This window comes from Scomber scombrus, chromosome 2 (genome assembly GCF_963691925.1).
Source record: "Scomber scombrus chromosome 2, fScoSco1.1, whole genome shotgun sequence".
Lineage (NCBI taxonomy): Eukaryota > Metazoa > Chordata > Actinopteri > Scombriformes > Scombridae > Scomber > Scomber scombrus.
Genome location: NC_084971.1, coordinates 35,646,476 through 35,665,109, shown reverse-complemented (window position 1 = coordinate 35,665,109; position 18,634 = coordinate 35,646,476). Strand labels below are relative to the sequence as shown.

Below are 18,634 nucleotides of genomic sequence, written 5' to 3'. Positions count from 1 at the left end.
CAGATTTAAGAGCATAAATAACTTGTTTGTGCACAAATGTAAAAAAAAAAAAGACACCTGTCAGACTGTAGGACGCTTTGGAAAAGACTCAGCGAGGATAGAAAATATTAATGATCTGAAGTTAACGAGCTGAAACATGCAAAACCCTCAGAAATGTTCTCTCATAAAAGTATCATCAAATAACTTCTCCACCGTTCAACGTATTCATAGATTCAGTCTGAGCGTGAGGAGACTTTCAGAGCTCCTCTCATCAAACACTGTGCTTCAAAATCATTCCTCAAAATCCCCCCTAACCCTGAAAGAAATAATCCGTCCATCTTCTCATGACATCCGCAGATAAAAAGCAGCCTCTTAAATCAATCTGTGGCACAACATCAGATTAAGCGTCCAGGCTTAAGTCCGCTGAGGTTCGTCCGGCTTTGACTGGAAACAGCAACGTGTGGCGGGCGAAGGAGCCGAGCGGCAGATTGAGCTGCGGGGGACGACGAAGACGACGGAGGATTCATCTCCAGAAAAGTTTAGACTCTGACATCAGAGCGGGGAGCAGATGAGGACAGGACTATAAGATCCATGAACAGGATCCAGGAGGATTAATGCCGACATGTGGCGGGAGAGATAACCCGATCATGAGATGCATCGATGACGTCCAAACGGTCAAAGTTCTCACGGAGTTTAACATCTGTCGCTCCTCATGATGGACGACGAAGAAGGAAAGGAAAGGAAGGAAGGTTTGTTCAGTGCTCCTGCAGGTTCTGGTCGTGGTTGTGGTTCTGGTTCTGGTCGTGGTTCTGGGAGGAGGGCAGGAGGCGGGTGACGTGGCCGATCCCCTTGGTGACGCCTTCTCTGAACAGCAGCTTGGCGCCGAGTCGCAGGTACTCAGGATGTTTGATGAAGCGGAAACGAACGACGGCTCGCTCACCTGTCCGCAGCTCGTCCTGCAGTGGGGGTCACATGATGAGGTCACATGATGAGGTCACATGATGAGGTCACATGATGAGGTCACATATATACTCCTACTATATGTTTTGGTGGTTTTTATACTAAAGGGGAGGATTTCATATTCTTTTCCTCTCCTGCACAGTTATTTGCCTTTGTACTATGAAATATAATCTTTGTTTTATTGTTGTACATATTCAATTCAATTCAATTCAAATCACTATATTTGTCCCTGAGGGGCAATTTAAAAGGGGCATGACAGTAGCTAAAAAAGAAATACAAGCAACACACATTGCACAATCAAGCAGCGCGCACACACACACCGCAACAGACAACATACAACCCATAAATAATCATTTATAAAGTGCATTCAGATTTTTGAATAAAAACAATACGACCACCTGGAGGGACTGACAGCTGACGCACACACTGACCTTCCCGTGAAGGCATTCCACGGTGGCCGTCTGCCGGACGTTGCCGACGTGTACGGTGACCTGTGACCCCCGGCGGAAAGTCTTGGCGTGGAAGAGAAGAACGATAGCGGCTTCAAACTCACAGCAGATGGTGGGATTCATCTTCGGACTCACCATCACCATCCCCTGCAACCATAGACTGTATATAAGAAATGGAGGTAACATCCGTGACGTCACCCATTGGATTGTGGACTGCTGCTCGGAGGCCAATAGTATCGGATCTGAGCAGCGCCATCTTGAAAATTTCAGGTGCATGCTGGGAAAAATAAAAACATGGATTCTACTTATATGGGCATCAGGAGGAGCATGAGGCGCCCTCCTGAACCTGTGAACCAATCAACCTGTCAATCACCACGTAGACACGCCCTAATGCATACCCTGCTTTATCGTCACATATAAAATCAGGGAGGCCAAAATGTCCCAAATGAACATCATACTGCATTGAAGAAGGCTTTAAACTAGCGATTGAGACCATAAACACATTTTGAAAACGTTTACTGAGGTAAGAAATCAAGTGAGAAGTTGGTGAATTCTCCATTGACTTGTATAGAGACGGAAGTCCTTTTGACACCAAAACGGTCTCCCCCTGGTGGCCTTTTGATAGAATGCAGTTTTAAGTTACTTCCGCGTTGGCCTCATTTCAGAGGACCAGAACTCCCCACCTGGTCTAAACACAAGCTCTCTGTGTTCAGTGACACCGCTGGAACCGCTTCACATCTCTACAGCTCTTTACCGTGTGTGACCTCTGACCTTTCGGAGCAGCGAGCGGTCAAAGTTCCCCAGAGCCAGCGTGGCGGCTTGACCGGCTCTCAGCACTCTGCAGGCCGAGCGGTTCCTCTGGATGCTGCCAACCTTCAGACGCAGGAAACGACCCTCGTCTGTGGGACCGACCACCAGACGCTCGCCCTCCCGACACACGCCGCTGAAACACACAGAATATAATAGAATAGAATACACAATAATATAATGGGATCTAAGAGATTATAATATATAATATAATATACACTAATACACTGTCATAGAATAGAATATAATAGAATACATTATATGTAATCTAATCTAATGCACTATAATCTAATAGATTATAATATAATATAATATATAAAACTAGATAAGCTTTTAATGCTTTTTCAGACTAGTTTGATCCGTGATGTTTTTCTACGTATGATCTCACCTGTACAGAGTTCCTCCCACCACAGTCCCAACGTCAGGGACCGAGTAGATCTCATCCACCTGCACACACACACACACACACACACACACACACACACACACACACACACACACACACACACACACACACACACACACACAGTGGAGAAAAGATTATCAGTCATAGTTTTATTGACAAGGGTGTTGGTGTGCGTGTGTGTGTGTGTGTGTGTGTGCGTGTATTGTGTGTGTGTGTGTGTGTGTGTGTGTGTGTGTGTACCTGGAACTCAGTGAGCTGCTGCATCAGCTCCTCTTGCTCCTTGCTGTTGCTCAGTGGAGGAAGGATGTTCAGGAAAACCTTCAGCAGGTCCAAACTCTCTCCAGACACACTGGACAGGGTGAAGATGGGAGTGATGCTGCACACACACACACACACACACACACACACACACACACACACACACACACACACACACACACACACACACACACACACACACATTAACAGTAGTATTTGCAGTATTTGTACTCACCATGCAGACTGTGTGTAATGCAGTATTAACAGTAGTATTTGCAGTAGTATTTGCAGTATTAACAGTAGTATTTGCAGTATTAACAGTAGTATTTGCAGTAGTATTTGCAGTATTAACAGTAGTATTTGCAGTATTAACAGTAGTATTTGCAGTATTTGTACTCACCATGCAGACTGTGTGTACTGCAGTATTAACAGTAGTATTTGCAGTATTTACAGTAGTATTTGCAGTATTTGTACTCACCATGCAGACTGTGTGTAATGCAGTATTAACAGTAGTATTTGCAGTTTTAACAGTAGTATTTGCAGTATTAACAGTAGTATTTGCAGTATTAACAGTAGTATTTGCAGTATTTACAGTAGTATTTGCAGTATTTGTTCTCACCATGCAGACTGTGTGTACTGCAGTATTAACAGTAGTATTTGCAGTATTAACAGTAGTATTTGCAGTATTAACAGTAGTATTTGCAGTATTAACAGTAGTATTTGCAGTATTTGTACTCACCATGCAGACTGTGTGTACTGCAGTATTAACAGTAGTATTTGCAGTATTTACAGTAGTATTTGCAGTATTTGTACTCACCATGCAGACTGTGTGTACTGCAGTATTAACAGTAGTATTTGCAGTATTTACAGTAGTATTTGCAGTATTTGTACTCACCATGCAGACAGTGTGAACTGCTGTGCAGCGGTCACGGCATCGTCAGGGCTCGACACCACCATGGGAACCTTGTTGCAGCCCGGCTGCTTCAGGAGTCGCTCCAGCTGGCGGACAGTTCGCTCCACGGTGCCACGAGAACACAAGTCCACTTTACTGACCACGATGAAGATGGGAACTTTCAGCGCCATGGCCAGGCCCAGGTGCTCCCGCGTCGTACCGGCTGGACGGAGGAGGAGAGAAAAATACTCAAATACCTAGAAAACAGCTGACAGATACCAGCAGAAAACAATATTTTATTTTTTATCTATTTTTGTGTCATTAAAAAAAAAAACAACATACAGATTTGTTAGATTTTTATTGCGTATCATCATTTTCCTTTAATCCAAACACTGAAGAGACAAACCGGCTCTGACTGACTCTCAGCACGGATCACTTCTGACCTCTGCTGTTGACTGTGAGGTACTGTTTATTAAGTACTAACATTAAAACCAGAAACCTTCAAACCAAAAGCTTCAGTCTCTGTTTGATACTCTGAGTCAGAGCACTTATATGATGTAGGTAGCTAATTTCATGTGTTTCCATCATCATTATTATTTTTATATTGTTTATTTTAAGGGGCTAGTGTGTCAACGCAGTGGTCTATCTATCTATCTATCTATCTATCTATCTATCTATCTATCTATCTATCTATCTATCTATCCATCCATCCATCCATCCATCCATCCATCCATCCATCCATCCATCCATCCATCCATCCATCCATCCATCTATCTATCTATCTATCTATCTATCTATCTATCTATCTATCTATCTATCTATCTATCTATCTATCTATCTATCTATCTATCTATCTATCCATCCATCCATCCAACCACCCACCCAGCTATCTATCTATCTATCTAACTATGGTAGAAAATCACCAGAATGATCCTTTAATATATTGAGCTCTGGAGATAATGTTATGGGCATTTTCCCTATTTAAATTACTGTCGAATTCATTTCAAATAAAAACATCACACCTCGATCAATAGCCAGAGCAGCTACATACATGGTATAGAAATATACAGATACGTGTTGTGTGTGTTCAGCTCACCGATGCCGGTGTTGGCGCTCACCACCAGCATAGCGAAGTCAGGGCAGTAGCTGGTGAGGCCGAAGATGGTCGTCTTCAGGTACTTGTGGTGTCCGGCCAAGTCGATGAAGGTGATCATCTTGGAGGAGCTCTCGCAGATCTCCTCGGCTGTCCGAGACTCGCTGTAGTTCACGACCTGCAGAGAGAAGAGTGGAGTCGTGTTTGTGTCAACCTGCTGAATTTAAGTCCAATATTCACTCTCTTTAGCTGTTAAATGCTCCATTGTGTTCAGCAGCTAGTCTACAGCTAACTGTGTCTGTTTGTTTGGTGTTGAGCAGGTAGTGGGTTCTTTGGGGTTCTTTTAGCTCACCTCTCCTTTGCTGTTGAAGCCCAGGATCTCAAAGCTGATGCTGGAGGTGCGTCCGGTCTGGATCTCGTGCAGGTGTCTGAAGAGGTTGAGGCGTGCTCGTCCTCGGCCGTTGTCCAGCTCGCCCTGCGTCAGGACGCCCAGCAGGGTCGACTTCCCCGAGTCCACGTTCCCCAGCACCGCCACGCGCAGGTCCAGGAACTGAACCGGCCCAAAAGAGCAGGACGGAGGAGGCAAAACATGTTGTTGTTGTTCAGTTTTCAAGTATGGAAAAAAATAAGGTGCCACACACTTGATGAAAAAATTTAATGATACAGTAAAAGCAAACAGGGAACCAAAATCAGACAAAAATACTGGTGAAAAATGAGAAATAAAGGGCTGTCCTTAATATAAGACTTTCAAATAAAGGCCTGTCTCTGATATAAGACTTTCAAATAAAGGCCTGTCTCTAATATAAGACTTTCAAATTAAGGCCTGTCTCTGATATAAGACTTTCAAATAAAGGCCTGTCTCTAATATAAGACTTTCAAATAAAGTCCTGTCTCTACTATAATAAGACTGTTTCAAATAAAGGCCTGTCTCTAATATAGGACTTTAAAATCAAGGCCTGTCTCTGATATAAGACTTTAAAATAAAGGCCTGTCCTTAATATAACAAGACTGTTTCTAATAAAGGCCACTCCCTGCAGGATTTCCCACAGTATTTTAATGCTTTGTGATTTTTTTGCATCCTTCCTTCAGACAGAAGCAGGAAGAACCAGAAGCATAAGATCTCACCTGCTGATCATCTGGAACTTTTCGAACGAGGACTTCTGCGATTTTTCTGGTGTTTCTGTCCGAGTCGTAGTCCACCTCCCTCTCTCTGAGGAGTGTGATGTCGGCACCGACCCTGCAGACACAAGAAACCTCATCAGACTAATCACAGCTGATATAAACCAACCAAACTACTACATTTATCACCAATTGATAATTTTAAGTCATTATTTTAGAAGAAAATGTCCAAATTTCTCTGATTGATCTTCTTAATTGTGAATATTTTCTGGTTTCTTTATGACATTAAACTGAATGAGACATTTGAGGACGTCAGCCTGGACTTTGGGAAACACTGATCAATATTTTTCACAATCCTTTGACATTTTACGGATCAAACAACTATCTATTAATCAAGAAAATAATAAACAGATTAGTCGATAATGAAAATAATGATTAGTTGCAGATTAAAGGACTTGTTAAATCTGTATTAGAGCTTTTACAGGTCACTTAATTTTATACTAATTTCCTGGAAACGTTGACAGTAATTTGCAGGTATGTAACAGTAATTATGAAAATCACCATTAAACATGTAAAATCAACAGTTTACTGAAGATAGCTGCTGACTTTTCATTCTGACATTTCTTTGAAAGGATGTGTAGTTAGTTATAGAGTTTTTAAGAAAGAATCTAATATCTCTCTAATAGTTTTAATACAAACTAAGCATTTCAAGTCAGTTAAACATTTGTTAAGAGTTTTTGCCAAATTACAACTAGAAACCCAAATACAAGGAGCTGGAACTCACCAACTATAATTGACATTGAATGAATGAATGAATTTCTTATTTTGTTTCATTTTCCAACAACACACAGAAGCTTGAGCCTGCAGTACTTTTCAGCAGAAGTCTTAAACATCCTATGGTCTTTGAATGCATCACAGAGACAAGTTTCATGTAGGGCTGGGCGATATGGACAAATGGCGCTTTTCCACTACACAGTTGTAGCACGACTCTCCTCGCCTCGGCTCGCCTCGCCTTGGTACAGTTCCAGGAACCTTTTCCATTACCAAAAAGGTCCTACTCAACGTGGGCGGGGTCGTCATAGCAAGGCTCCATGAAACTGCCGTGACTTTGTTTTATACGTGACACAAACACATAAACAATGGAGGACACTGAGGCAGTGGTGTACTTGCTGCTGTATGAGGCTTTCTGTCTCACACAAAGCAAGTTCCTTCCTTCCTTCCTTCCTTCCTTCCTGCTGCTGTATGAGGCTTTCTGTCTCACACAAAGCAAGAAAATTGAGCCGTGTATAGCTGTAACGCTGCTGCCGGTATTTAAAAATGCTGGGTTTGATTCTTGTGTGGGACGGCTCATGACTCTTCCAGCGACAACTACCAATCAGTAGCCAGCATTGTGTCGACGTCACATTTTAGTACCGGCTTGGCTCACTTGGAACCTCACCAGAGCAGGTACTAAAAAAGCACCAGGTACCAGGTACTTTCCCTAGTGGAAACGCAAAAAGAACCGAGGTGAGGTGAGGCGAGGCGAGTCGTGCTGGAACTGTGTAGTGGAAAAGCGCCAAAAATCAAATATCACTATATTTTAGACCAAATACCTCGAAATCGATATCCCAACAATATTGTAGAGATGGCTGTTGATGCTTTCACTAAATATTTACACTATGAAATGTTTGATAAATAATCATCAGTAATGTGGATATAATGACAAAGTGGGTAAAAAGTAAATAACAGAACAGCTAGAACAGTCTGGTAAGTTCAGAAAGTTACATATTTTACTGTAATGCAGCTTTAAAACCAGGAAAAGACAACTCTGATGACATATCGTGATATTACGATATCTAGTCTCATATCACGATATCGATATAATATCCATATATTGCCCAACGCCCAGACCTAGTTTCACGTTTATAATGTTTTAACCATAGACTGTATATAAAATGGACGTAACGTCCGTGAAGTCACCCATTGGTTTGCGGACTGCTGCTCGGAGGCCAATAGTTTCGGATCTGAGCAGCGCCATCTTGAAAATTTCCGGTGCATGCTGGGAAAAATAAAAACATGGATTCTACTTATATGGGCATCAGGAGGAGCATGAGGCGCCCTCCTGAACCTGTGAACCAATCAACCTGTCAATCACGACGTAGCCACGCCCTAATGCATACCCTGCTTTATCGTCACATATAAAATCAGGGAGGCCAAAATGTCCCAAATGAACATCATACTGCATTGAAGAAGGCTTTAAACTAGCGATTGAGACCATAAACACATTTTGAAAACGTTTACTGAGGTTAGAAATCAAGTGAGAAGTTGGTGAATTCTCCATTGACTTGTATAGAGACGGAAGTCCTTTTGACACCAAAACGTTTGCCCCCTGGTGGCCTTTTGATAGAATGCAGTTTTAAGTTACTTCCGGGCCTAATTTCAGAGGACCGGAACTCCCCGCTTGGTTTAACACATAAAATATAACTGTGATGGAGTCCCTAAAGTTTATTTTCCTGTTGCATTAAAATGATTTGAGTCCTTAAAAACACAAACAGCTTAGGGCAATTATTGTATAAATGTTCATGATGCTACAAACCTCCGACACATTTAAGACTCTAACAAACTGTTTAACCCTCATCAGACCGAGGCGACCTACTTCTCTGCCATCCTCTTTAAGGTTTTGAGCGACGCCTTCATGTCGGCCTCGGTCAGCCCCACCAGCAGGCCGTTGTCTTCCACTCCAATCTGGTAGACGGCCTCGCCGCGGCCCTCCTGCAGACGCCACTTCAGCTGCGTGGCCAGATGCTCGAAGCGATACTGAGTGGGGTTGACCAGCTTGAGCTTCACACAGCGGAAAGGGAGACATGATGGTAGAGCAGGTAAATATCCACACAGCTGAAGCTCGTTAGTAACACTTTTATAAAAGTCTCTGCTTCTTTTACAGCCATAAATAAAGGTCTTATTAATTAATCACTGCTTAACAAGACATTTTAGGTTGCATTTTGGGCTTTAGGTAACTTTAATCAACATTTTTCACCCTTTTCTGATATTTTATAGACCCAACAACTAACTGAGTAATCAAGGAATTAATCAATCATGCAGTTATAAATTATTATCAAACAGATATTTGTCATATTTGAGAGGTTGGAAGCATTAACTGTTTGGCATTTCTGCTTAAAAAATGACTAAAAATAATTAACAAATTATCAAAACTGTCTGATGGGAATGAAGAGTCGTTACCTTATATTCGATGTTTCCTTCTTCAGCCTGGAAACAGACAGAGAGACACATGAGGACACATTTAACCACAGTTTAACACTGATGGTAGGATTTCATGATGAAGCGTGATGATAATGTTTACAGTGATATTTGACTGATATCAGAATGTCTGCACGTCCTGTATTCATGGAAGTAAAAAAGTCAAATAAAAAAGTTTTGTACCTGGATGCAGAACATTTATATTTACATTTACATTTAGTCATTTAGCAGATGCTTTTATCCAAAGCGACTTACAAGGGAGAATAACATTCAAGCTACATTGCAACGGAGACATTAGTGTGACAATAAATAAATAAATACTGCTAAGTAGTTTTAAGTTAAGAGAGGAGGTGCTCTCTGAAGAGCTGGGTCTTCAAGTGCTTCTTAAAGACAGAGAGGGAGGCCCCTGCTCTGGTAGTTTTCGGCAGCTCGTTCCACAAACGTGGAACTACAAATGAGAATAACCTGGATTGCCGTGGTTGTACGGCCGGCAGAGCCAGGCCTCATTTGATGAACACAGCATCCGGGGCGTAACATGTGCTCTTACAAGAGCATTTAAGTAGGTGGGAGCATTCCCAACAATCACTCTGTAGGAAAGCATAAGAGACTTGAACTTGATGCGAGCAGCTACAGGTAACCAGTGGAGCTCTTTGGCTGGTTGAACACCAGTCACACCGCCGCATTCTGTATCATCTGCAGTGGCTTCACCGCACAGGACCGCAAGCCTGTTAAGAGAGCATTGCAGTAGTCGAGAGGTGACATCACCGAGGTTTGTATCAGCAGTTGAGTGGCATATTGGGTCAGGTCAGAAAGTTGAAACTGATCATTAAGTTTTTGAACAAACAACAAAACCTGTTCCTTTAAGCTTTCTGCACTTTTATATGCAGGTGAGAATGATGAGCACCATGCATTTCTAACATTAAATAGTATCATCATAGTTAAAGATTTCTTTGATATAAATAGGGTTGTTTACTACAGAATTATTAAGCTAAGAAATTAACTCACCTGTCAGCATTTATTTAAACAGAATATCAGTTTATACATCTGCTCTTATTAGAGATGTATTACTTTGTCAGCGGCAAAAACAAGTGTTCAGCAATTAAAAAAAGATGAAAACAAGAAAGATGAAGCAAATTTAGTTTGTTGTTGTTTTGTTAGTTGCTGTTGAAGCAAATATACAACTGAGGAATGATCATTATTGGGTATAAAATGATGTTTCTGCTTTGTTTTTGTAGTGAAAGCCTGTTAGAATTAGAGCTCGACCAATATATTGATCAACCAATCCTGGCCTATCACAGATATACTGGTATCACTGTTTATGCCGTCCAATAGGTGCCGATATTTTTTATTATTATAGATATCTATGCAGCATTGTATGTATATTTAATCCTGTTTCCTAATTTAAGTTTAATATATTAAATCCCCAGTGAAGTTTTAATGTTTGGAGCACTGATGTCGTTTTATGAAAATAAAGTTTATTCTTAAACTGTAAGATATCATGCCATTACATAGCTTTGTCACAAGTGCTTGGTAACCACACTTGGAAAAAAAGCATGTTCATGAATATCTTCTGTATGTATAAGATGATCAGCTGATATATTGATATCATAATATAAGTATTGGCATTGGCCCAAAAACTCTAGTATTGGTTCGGCTCTAATTAGAGTAACTTAATTAATTCAAAGCCTCACTGTTAATTACTTCTATGTGTAGTGTTTCTGAAAATGTGCTTATAGGGACTAATGCTACTATATTTTAATAAAGGTAATGGAATACAATTGTTCTAAATATAACATTTAATCTGGGGAATCATGTCAATCAGGAAACATTTAGTTTTTAAATGAAGTAATTATTTGTACAAGTCCACGTTTTAATTTTCTTATTTAATGTGAAATTGGGGCGGCTGCAATCTTCCTAATGTTATTGCCTAAGCAGTCGATAACGTTAAGAAATCGCACAAAGTAACAACACTTACGCTCAAGACAAATTCCCTGTCAAGGACAATAAAGTTTATCTTATCTTAAATACACTGTAGGTGAATCAAATATTTAGGGACCGAGCCGAAAGGCAACGACCCTATTGTTTTTGTATCGTTTTTTATTATTATTATTGTTCTATCGACACTTTGAGCCTCAATTTGTTAATATATATCATTCTTTTGTGGTTACACCATTTGACATTTTCAGGAGCATTCAGTCTTACTTTTGGTAAAAAATGGTGTAAATGTCATTTCAAATGATATAAAACCAACAAAAATACTAAATGTACATTTTAACAAACCGAATGCTGCTTTTAAAGCTATTTATTACTTGATTATTGTAGTTTAATATATTTATTTTATAATATTTTATATACTGAGTCTCTTTCTGTTGTGTTTGTACCTTTACTACCCAGGAGAGTTTGTTGATATGTTTGTTTATTGGCAGATCTTTTGGACGTTTTCTCCTCATTATAGAGGATATAGACACTTATTAGGGTCCAATATGGAGTCAGAGTCGCATTAACAGTGTTTATTACGCAATGTTATTGATGTTTTATTGTTTGTTGTGAAGAAAACTGCGACAGAGTAACGTTTAGCTGAGTGGGGTATGAGTTCCGGGTTGTAACGAGCTCTGTGATTGGTTTATCCGCCGAGGACTCGGCGGATAAACCAATCACAGAGCTCGTTTCATCCCGGAGCTCATAGAACTGGAGTTAAACCCAGGTTACTGATATTTAATCCCCGGATAAAGCCCGGTAGCTACCTCCGGTGGTAAATACGGTGGCGGTGTTTTATTGTTCCTGTTGTTCTTTTTACTTCTTCTCCTCCTGCCTCGTTTCCCTCTTCTCGTTCTCGACTTTTTGGCCGTTTTCCTCCCGTTGTTACCGGAGGAACCGGAGCCCTGCTGTCCGCCGTGTCTGCTGCTGTGACCGGACACTGCTGCAGCTGCACCGTCATGTAAATCCACCATCACGGTAGAATGAAGCCAGAGAGGTTACCGGCACCGACGTTAATATAATACAGAAATATAACGGGATAATAACGAGACTGGTGTTTTTCTAGCGGCCTGCAGAGGAATCCTGCAGCGGAGGATGCTCTGTCCTCAGCATCATCCTCCACCTCACAGTATAAACACATTCAGTTTCCGGCTAAGGACTTCAAAATAATCTCACCTGCAAGCTTCGTTAAACAGGAAAAAGAATACAGGTTTCAGAATAAAAGCACGGCAGGTTCCTGTTTGGAAAACGTATATAAGCTTCAATTTTGTTTGTGTGTCCATGTCGTTTAGTTTAAATTTAAAGGGTTAAAATGTGAAAATAAACGTATGAATAACTTGCACACAATCTTTTTTTGTGGTTTAAAAATGTCCCGAAAACGTTGTAAACATGACACAATGGTCAGCTTTCCCCCCCTAACTCCAGGATTTAGCCACCTCCCCTCTCTACCTGCCTCTATCTAACTCACCTTGTATCGATGTCATCTGAACTTCGGCCACTAGATGGCGGAAATGTAACTACAGGTCGTTTTATTACCAGCTGAATGTTAGACCAATTGCCCAGTGAGGTTTTTTTTATGTCCATGTGGTTTAGTTTAAATTTAAAGGGTTAAAGTGTGAAAATAAACGTATGAATAATAACTTGCACACATCCTTTTTTTGTGGACCCAGCATCAAATTTCTGCTTTTAATCCATTTTGAGAGAACATATTAGAGGATTATGGTACAAATGTCTAAGTGGTGTAACCATAAAAACTTTGTACCAAATAATTCAACTTGCTTAAAAACAGTAAATTGTCAATAAAACACCATATCAACTAGTTTGGCATGATCTTACATTATAACTTTATATTAAATAAAGGTAATGGAATACAATTGTTCTAAATATTACATTTACTCTGGTTACCATGGAGATCAGGAAACATTTACATGTTTTAAATGAAGTCATTATTAGTATAAGTCCACTTAAATACACTGTAGGTGATAAAATATGTAATATGTATCATTCTTTTGTGGTTACACCATTTGACATTTTCAGGAGCATTCAGTCTTACTTTTGGTTAAAAAAAAGTAATTTCAAATGATATAAAACCAACAAAAATGCTAAATGTACATTTTAATAAACCTGATGCTGCTTTTAAAACTATTTTAAAGATATTTTTGAATTGCTTATCTAGTCAATCCTTATTTGTCCCTGAGCCATATGGAAGACTGCCATCGAGTGCACACAGTGACTCAAGACTGAAGTGATTCTAAATGTACAGATTAATTTGATACGTATATGAATTACATTATTGGCAGTGCTTTATTGTTTAATAAATGGCTGATCAAAAAAATAGATCAGGCAGTTTGACAGGAGAGATGATCAGAGGGGCGGAGTTTGTACCATCATCATTTAAATGGGGACTGAAGTATGGGTAGAGTTTCTGAGTGAAGGAGCAGCCAGTAAAGGAATAGATAAGAGCTGCAGCATCTACGTCATAAAAAGAGACCAGACCCTCCTCATAATCCACAAACACCCCCACCTTCTGAGGAGGAGACTTCAGAGAGAGATCGACTGGAGGGTCACCCAAAGTGAAGTAATTTCCTGTCAACCATATTGTCCAGAAACCATCTTCAGGACTCAGTGTGATTTCTCCCTTCCTGTCAATCGACTCTCTGGCCACTCCTAAAGTCCAGCCAGTCTTCTCTTTAACCTGAACCTCAAAGTAAAACCTGCCTGAAGACAAACTCTGCTTTCCTAACACACAAATATATAAAGAAAATCTCTTTGGATTGTCTGGGAGATTCTTCCACACATCACCATGATGTACTTGTTTCCCATCATCAGACAGGATGAGTTTAGAATGTGCTGTATCAGGATCAAGAGTCACATCCACTGCATACTGCTGGACCCTCTTCAGCTCAGCCTCAAGCAGCTTCTTCATCTGTTTATTGAGTGTCTCCTCCAGCTGAGCCACAACTTTCACCACAGTCCCCTCATATGATGGACGGACACTGACCTCTGTCCAGTCTTTGGTGGGTGGAGCAGCTTTCAGGGACAGGAAGTTTTGGAGGAGGTGGAGGTGGTCTTCAGAGTGTGAGAGCTTCTCCACCTCAGAGTTTCTCTTTTTCAGCTCAGAGATTTCCTGTTCCAGCTCTTTGATGAAGTCTTCAGCCTGTTTCTCTGTTGTTCTTTGCTTCTCTTCAATCGTCTCAATGAGCTCATTCAGGCTTCTCTCAACAGACTCCTTCAGAGCGGTGAAGACCTGAACACCTTCTGCTTTCTCTCTGTCTGCAGCTTCCTTACTGAGGTCAACTGAGTGTTTGATCTCTTTAATCTTCAGTCGTCTCTTCTGGATCATCTCCTGAATTTCAGCCTCTGTCTTCCCCAGCTCTGCCTTCTGTCTTTCATATTCTTCTTTCAGAGGAACAATATCATGTGTCTTGTGGTCTAAAATAGAGCAGAACACACAGACAAATGTCTGGTCGGTCTTACAGAACAGCTCCAGAGGTTTATTGTGCTTCATGCACATCCTGTCTTCCAGGTTCTCCAAAGGGTCGATCAGCTGATGTCTGTCCATATGTGAAGATGTCAGATGAGGCTCCTGGTGTGTTCGAACTAACCAAAATATAAGAGAAAAAAAAGCATTACAAATATTACATGCTAACAACAAAAAACAAATTTGGCCCTAAACAGACAGTATACTGTGGCAGAATACCTGACCACATTAACTGATACAGTAATAATGGTGACAGTGTACAGACTGAGTGATTACAGTCTGGAAATAAAGGCAGACCTGAGAGGACAGGGTCTGCTGTCTTTGCCCTGGGGGAGCTGTAGAGACAGAATTACGCTTTCTATCAGGATGCCAAAACTACAGATATATTAGAGGAATTCTTTCCCTAATTTGAGAGAAAAAAGGCCCCTAATTCAGAAGTCTGACAGAAAGAGAGAAGTAACCCCTCATCCTGGAGGAAAAGAAAATGTGCTGTCTTGGCTGCTAAATATGTCACTTCCTGTCCCAACAGGTAGGACATAACCATTAAGACAGATAGACATTTATCAAATTTACTTATCATTACCATTTTTTACATAACACCACCATCTCATGTATTCTATTTTCATGTTATTTATAGACTACATGTCAAATGTCTTCAATATTGAATTGAGCCTCACAGTAGATGAAGGCCAGACACACTGGAATCACCAGAAACACCAGAAGCACCAGACAGGACTTCAGGGCCTTCAGTTTGGTTCCAGTACAGACGTCACAGGGAACTTCTCCTGGTTTGGCAGCTTGTTGCTCTGAGCTGCTGCTGCTGGCTTTCTGTTGAGCTTCCTCTCTGAACTGAGAAACCATCTCAGAGATGAAAGTGTTGATGTGAAGTTCAGGTCTTAAGTAGAAAATCTCTTTACAGAGTGGACACATGTACTGGTCATTACTGTTCCAGTGCTCATTGATGCAGTTTTTGCAGAAGTTGTGTCCACATGGTGTGCTGACTGGATCAGTGAACACATCCAGACAGATGCAGCACAGAAACTGATCTTCAGATAACAGACAGCTGGCAGCAGACATATCTACACAAGGAGAATAAAATAAAATGAAAATGTGAAAAATATATTTTCTAATTACAGAAATATTGATTTTGAGTATTACAATTATGAAATTGTTTTGTTTAACAACTTCACTGAATAACAAACGTCCCCAATTTCCGGGGACAGTCTCCGTTTTGGGTGACCTGTCCCCGGTCAAAGCTGTCCCCGAAAATGTCCCCGATTTTGACACTGAATGGGGGAAAAATGCGCGCAGACTCAAACACCAGTTATTACGGTAGCCATTTAGCGCATCGCCAGAGAAGACCTCGTATGACGTACAGACGTTATCAGGACGTACGACCAGACGCAGCAGCGTCAACAATCAACAACAACAATCTAGAGGCGGCAAAAAGGAAAGAAAAGAAGACCAGCGGTCATTAATGGTATGTCGTGTGTGAACTTATTTATTTTGTGTGAATTGGCAGTAGACTTGGCTGTGTGTGTGTGTGTGTGAGAAGTGAGTTAACGTTAAAGTAAGTTGTTTATTTGAATTGAAGACCTAACGTAACTTTATAAAAGTCAGTGGACGTTAACATTATGACAATGTTTTCATATCTGTCATTAGTGACGCTGTAACGTTAACGTTAGCATGAGAGTACCAGGTGATGACATTGTATGTGGCCCTGTTTTGGAAGAGGGGGAGGTGGAAGACTGCTTTGGTAACATATGATTTTCCTGTAGGCATAGGAACATGAGACTCTGTTAAAAATAATTAATTAATTAATAATAAATCAATGGTTGATAGTTGTGTGTGTTAGGCTAACTTCTGTATTTTTTGTCGGGCTGTGTGGGTAACTAATGACTGTAGTAGTTATAAATGCAGACCATCTGATTAGCTGATGCCCTGAGTCATGTATAATATTAATATACTCATATGTTTTGACTTGGTAATTATTATTAATTACATCTTGATGATATTTACTAGCTACTGGTCTGGCAGCTGTATTTGCACATGGCACTTAACTTTGGAAGAGAGATGTTTTTCTAAAGTATTCTACATTTGTGTTTTTGACACTGCTGTGCGCTACTGATAAATCATATTTGTGGGTGCTGATATTTTGATTTATTAACCTGGTCCTTTTGTGTAATAAAAGCTGGTTAAAATACATGAAAAGTACTTGTCCCCATTTTTTATTTCATAATGATAATATTTAATGATTTTTCACCGCCGCATTGAAAATGCCCCCGATTTTCATTTCAGAAATCTGGTCACCTTAATTTTAACTCATGTCAAGTTGCTGCTGTAACAATGTTGTTAGGCTCTGAGCCTTAGATTTTTATGATGTGCATATTTTTGATTGGAGGAACCCAAGAAAACTCCCCTGGTTTAAGGAAAGACAGCTCAATCTGTGTGTTTGTTTGTTTCCGGTTTAGTTGTGTAACAGAATGGCTGAACAAATCGTTCAATAAATATTAGGTTGTGTATAATGTTTATTGTTAAAACAATTTGCACCTTTATGCAATAGAATGGCAGATGAGAGAGATAGAAAGATCAAAGTCTGTAACAACCAGGCGGGGAGTTCCGGTCCTCTGAAGTGAGGCCAACGCGGAAGTAACTTAAAACTGCATTCTATCAAAAGGCCACCAGGGGGAGACCGTTTTGGTGTCAAAAGGACTTCCGTCTCTATACAAGTCAATGGAGAATTCACCAACTTCTCACTTGATTTCTAACCTCAGTAAACGTTTTCAAAATGTGTTTATGGTCTCAATCGCTAGTTTAAAGCCTTCTTCAATGCAGTATGATGTTCATTTGGGACATTTTGGCCTCCCTGATTTTACATGTGACGATAAAGCAGGGTATGCATTAGGGCGTGGCTACGTGGTGATTGACAGGTTGATTGGTTCACAGGTTCAGGAGGGCGCCTCATGCCCCTCCTGATGCCCATATAAGTATCTGTGTTTTTAATTTTCCCAGCATGCACCTGAAATGTTCAAGGGATGAAGAGTTCTAAAGTCGTTTAATCAGTCCAAAAGTCAAAAAACGGGAAAATCCAATACACAGGGCAGAAGTACAAAATCACGAGGCAAAAATCGGAATCAAAAAGGCAAAACTGGTCGATAACACTAGAAGATATATTGAGATATGAATGCTGGAACTCTGACAAGAAAATCTGGCACAGAAGGGAAAGAGCACACCACATATATACCCTGGATAACAACGAGGCACAGGTGTAACACATTAGGGGAAGGGAGGCAAACAGGAAGCTAGACAAGACAAGGGAAAACACACCAAAATAAAACAGGAAGTAGACAAGACAAAAACCAAACCTACAAAATACATAACAACACTACCGGACCCTGACAGTATCCTCCCTGCCTTCCTATTTGTATATAATATCTGTGTCTTTGTTGTTACAAATGAAAGAGAATAAAAGGAAATGGAAATGTAAGAACATGTCTTGGGGTCATAAGGAAACAACAGTCCCTTAACAATCCTTTACAACTCTGCAACAATCATACAGTCAGTCCAAAGTTCGGCTCATTGTTTGTCCTGTAAAGGTTTATCATTGCTCATTTAGTTTTAGAAAATAGTTTAATAAAAAATGTTATAATTATGATAATATATATATATATTTCAGCCTTAAAAGAAATGTGCCCAAAGTCAGATTACCATTCAATACATTTCCTTTGACTTACTTTTATTTTACGATTGTGAGAATATAATTACAGAATTATTAAATTATTGTTGTTTATTGTAATCATAAAGAAAAAAACTGCTTAGTTTCACTTAACCTCATTTGACAAATGTCAGAAATGAAGAGTGTAAGTTTTGTGTTAATGCTGGTTGTTGAAACACAGTAAATATAATCAGCTGTACTCACCAGTGTTTGAGTCAGTTGTTGAGAAAGAAGTTTAACTTTTCTTCAGATAGAAACAGA

General features: G+C 40.2%; 2 protein-coding genes across 2 annotated transcripts; both read right to left on the bottom strand.

The window, feature by feature from the left end:
• Positions 1–734: 734 nt before the first annotated feature.
• Positions 735–12,151, bottom strand: gtpbp2b (GTP binding protein 2b). Its single transcript, XM_062426795.1, has 12 exons — positions 11,945–12,151; positions 9,183–9,209; positions 8,599–8,783; positions 5,970–6,081; positions 5,197–5,394; positions 4,848–5,022; positions 3,755–3,974; positions 2,842–2,977; positions 2,584–2,642; positions 2,160–2,331; positions 1,371–1,535; positions 735–935 (listed from the first exon to the last, which is right to left on the bottom strand). Exons 1-12 carry the CDS (start codon positions 12,149–12,151, stop codon positions 735–737), a joined length of 1,857 nt encoding a protein of 618 aa, XP_062282779.1.
• A 1,352-nt stretch (positions 12,152–13,503) lies between these two features.
• On the bottom strand, positions 13,504–14,739 carry LOC133987415 (E3 ubiquitin-protein ligase TRIM39-like). Its single transcript, XM_062426783.1, has one exon. The coding sequence runs from the start codon at positions 14,737–14,739 to the stop codon at positions 13,504–13,506; it is 1,236 nt and encodes a 411-aa protein (XP_062282767.1).
• Between the last annotated feature and the right edge of the window lie 3,895 nt (positions 14,740–18,634).

What these genes read in the sequence shown, in the direction of transcription:
- gtpbp2b (XM_062426795.1), bottom strand. Translation starts at nt 12,151, where the DNA reads ATGGTGGATTTACATGACGGTGCAGCTGCAGCAGTGTCCGGTCACAGC. An exon ending in TTAAAGAGGATGGCAGAGAA is followed by an intron (nt 6,082 to 8,598) that starts GTAGGTCGCCTC and finishes TTGTGTCTGCAG; the next exon opens with GGTCGGTGCCGACATCACAC. An exon ending in GAGCGCCAACACCGGCATCG is followed by an intron (nt 3,975 to 4,847) that starts GTGAGCTGAACA and finishes TCCTCCGTCCAG; the next exon opens with CCGGTACGACGCGGGAGCAC.
- LOC133987415 (XM_062426783.1), bottom strand. Translation starts at nt 14,739, where the DNA reads ATGGACAGACATCAGCTGATCGACCCTTTGGAGAACCTGGAAGACAGG.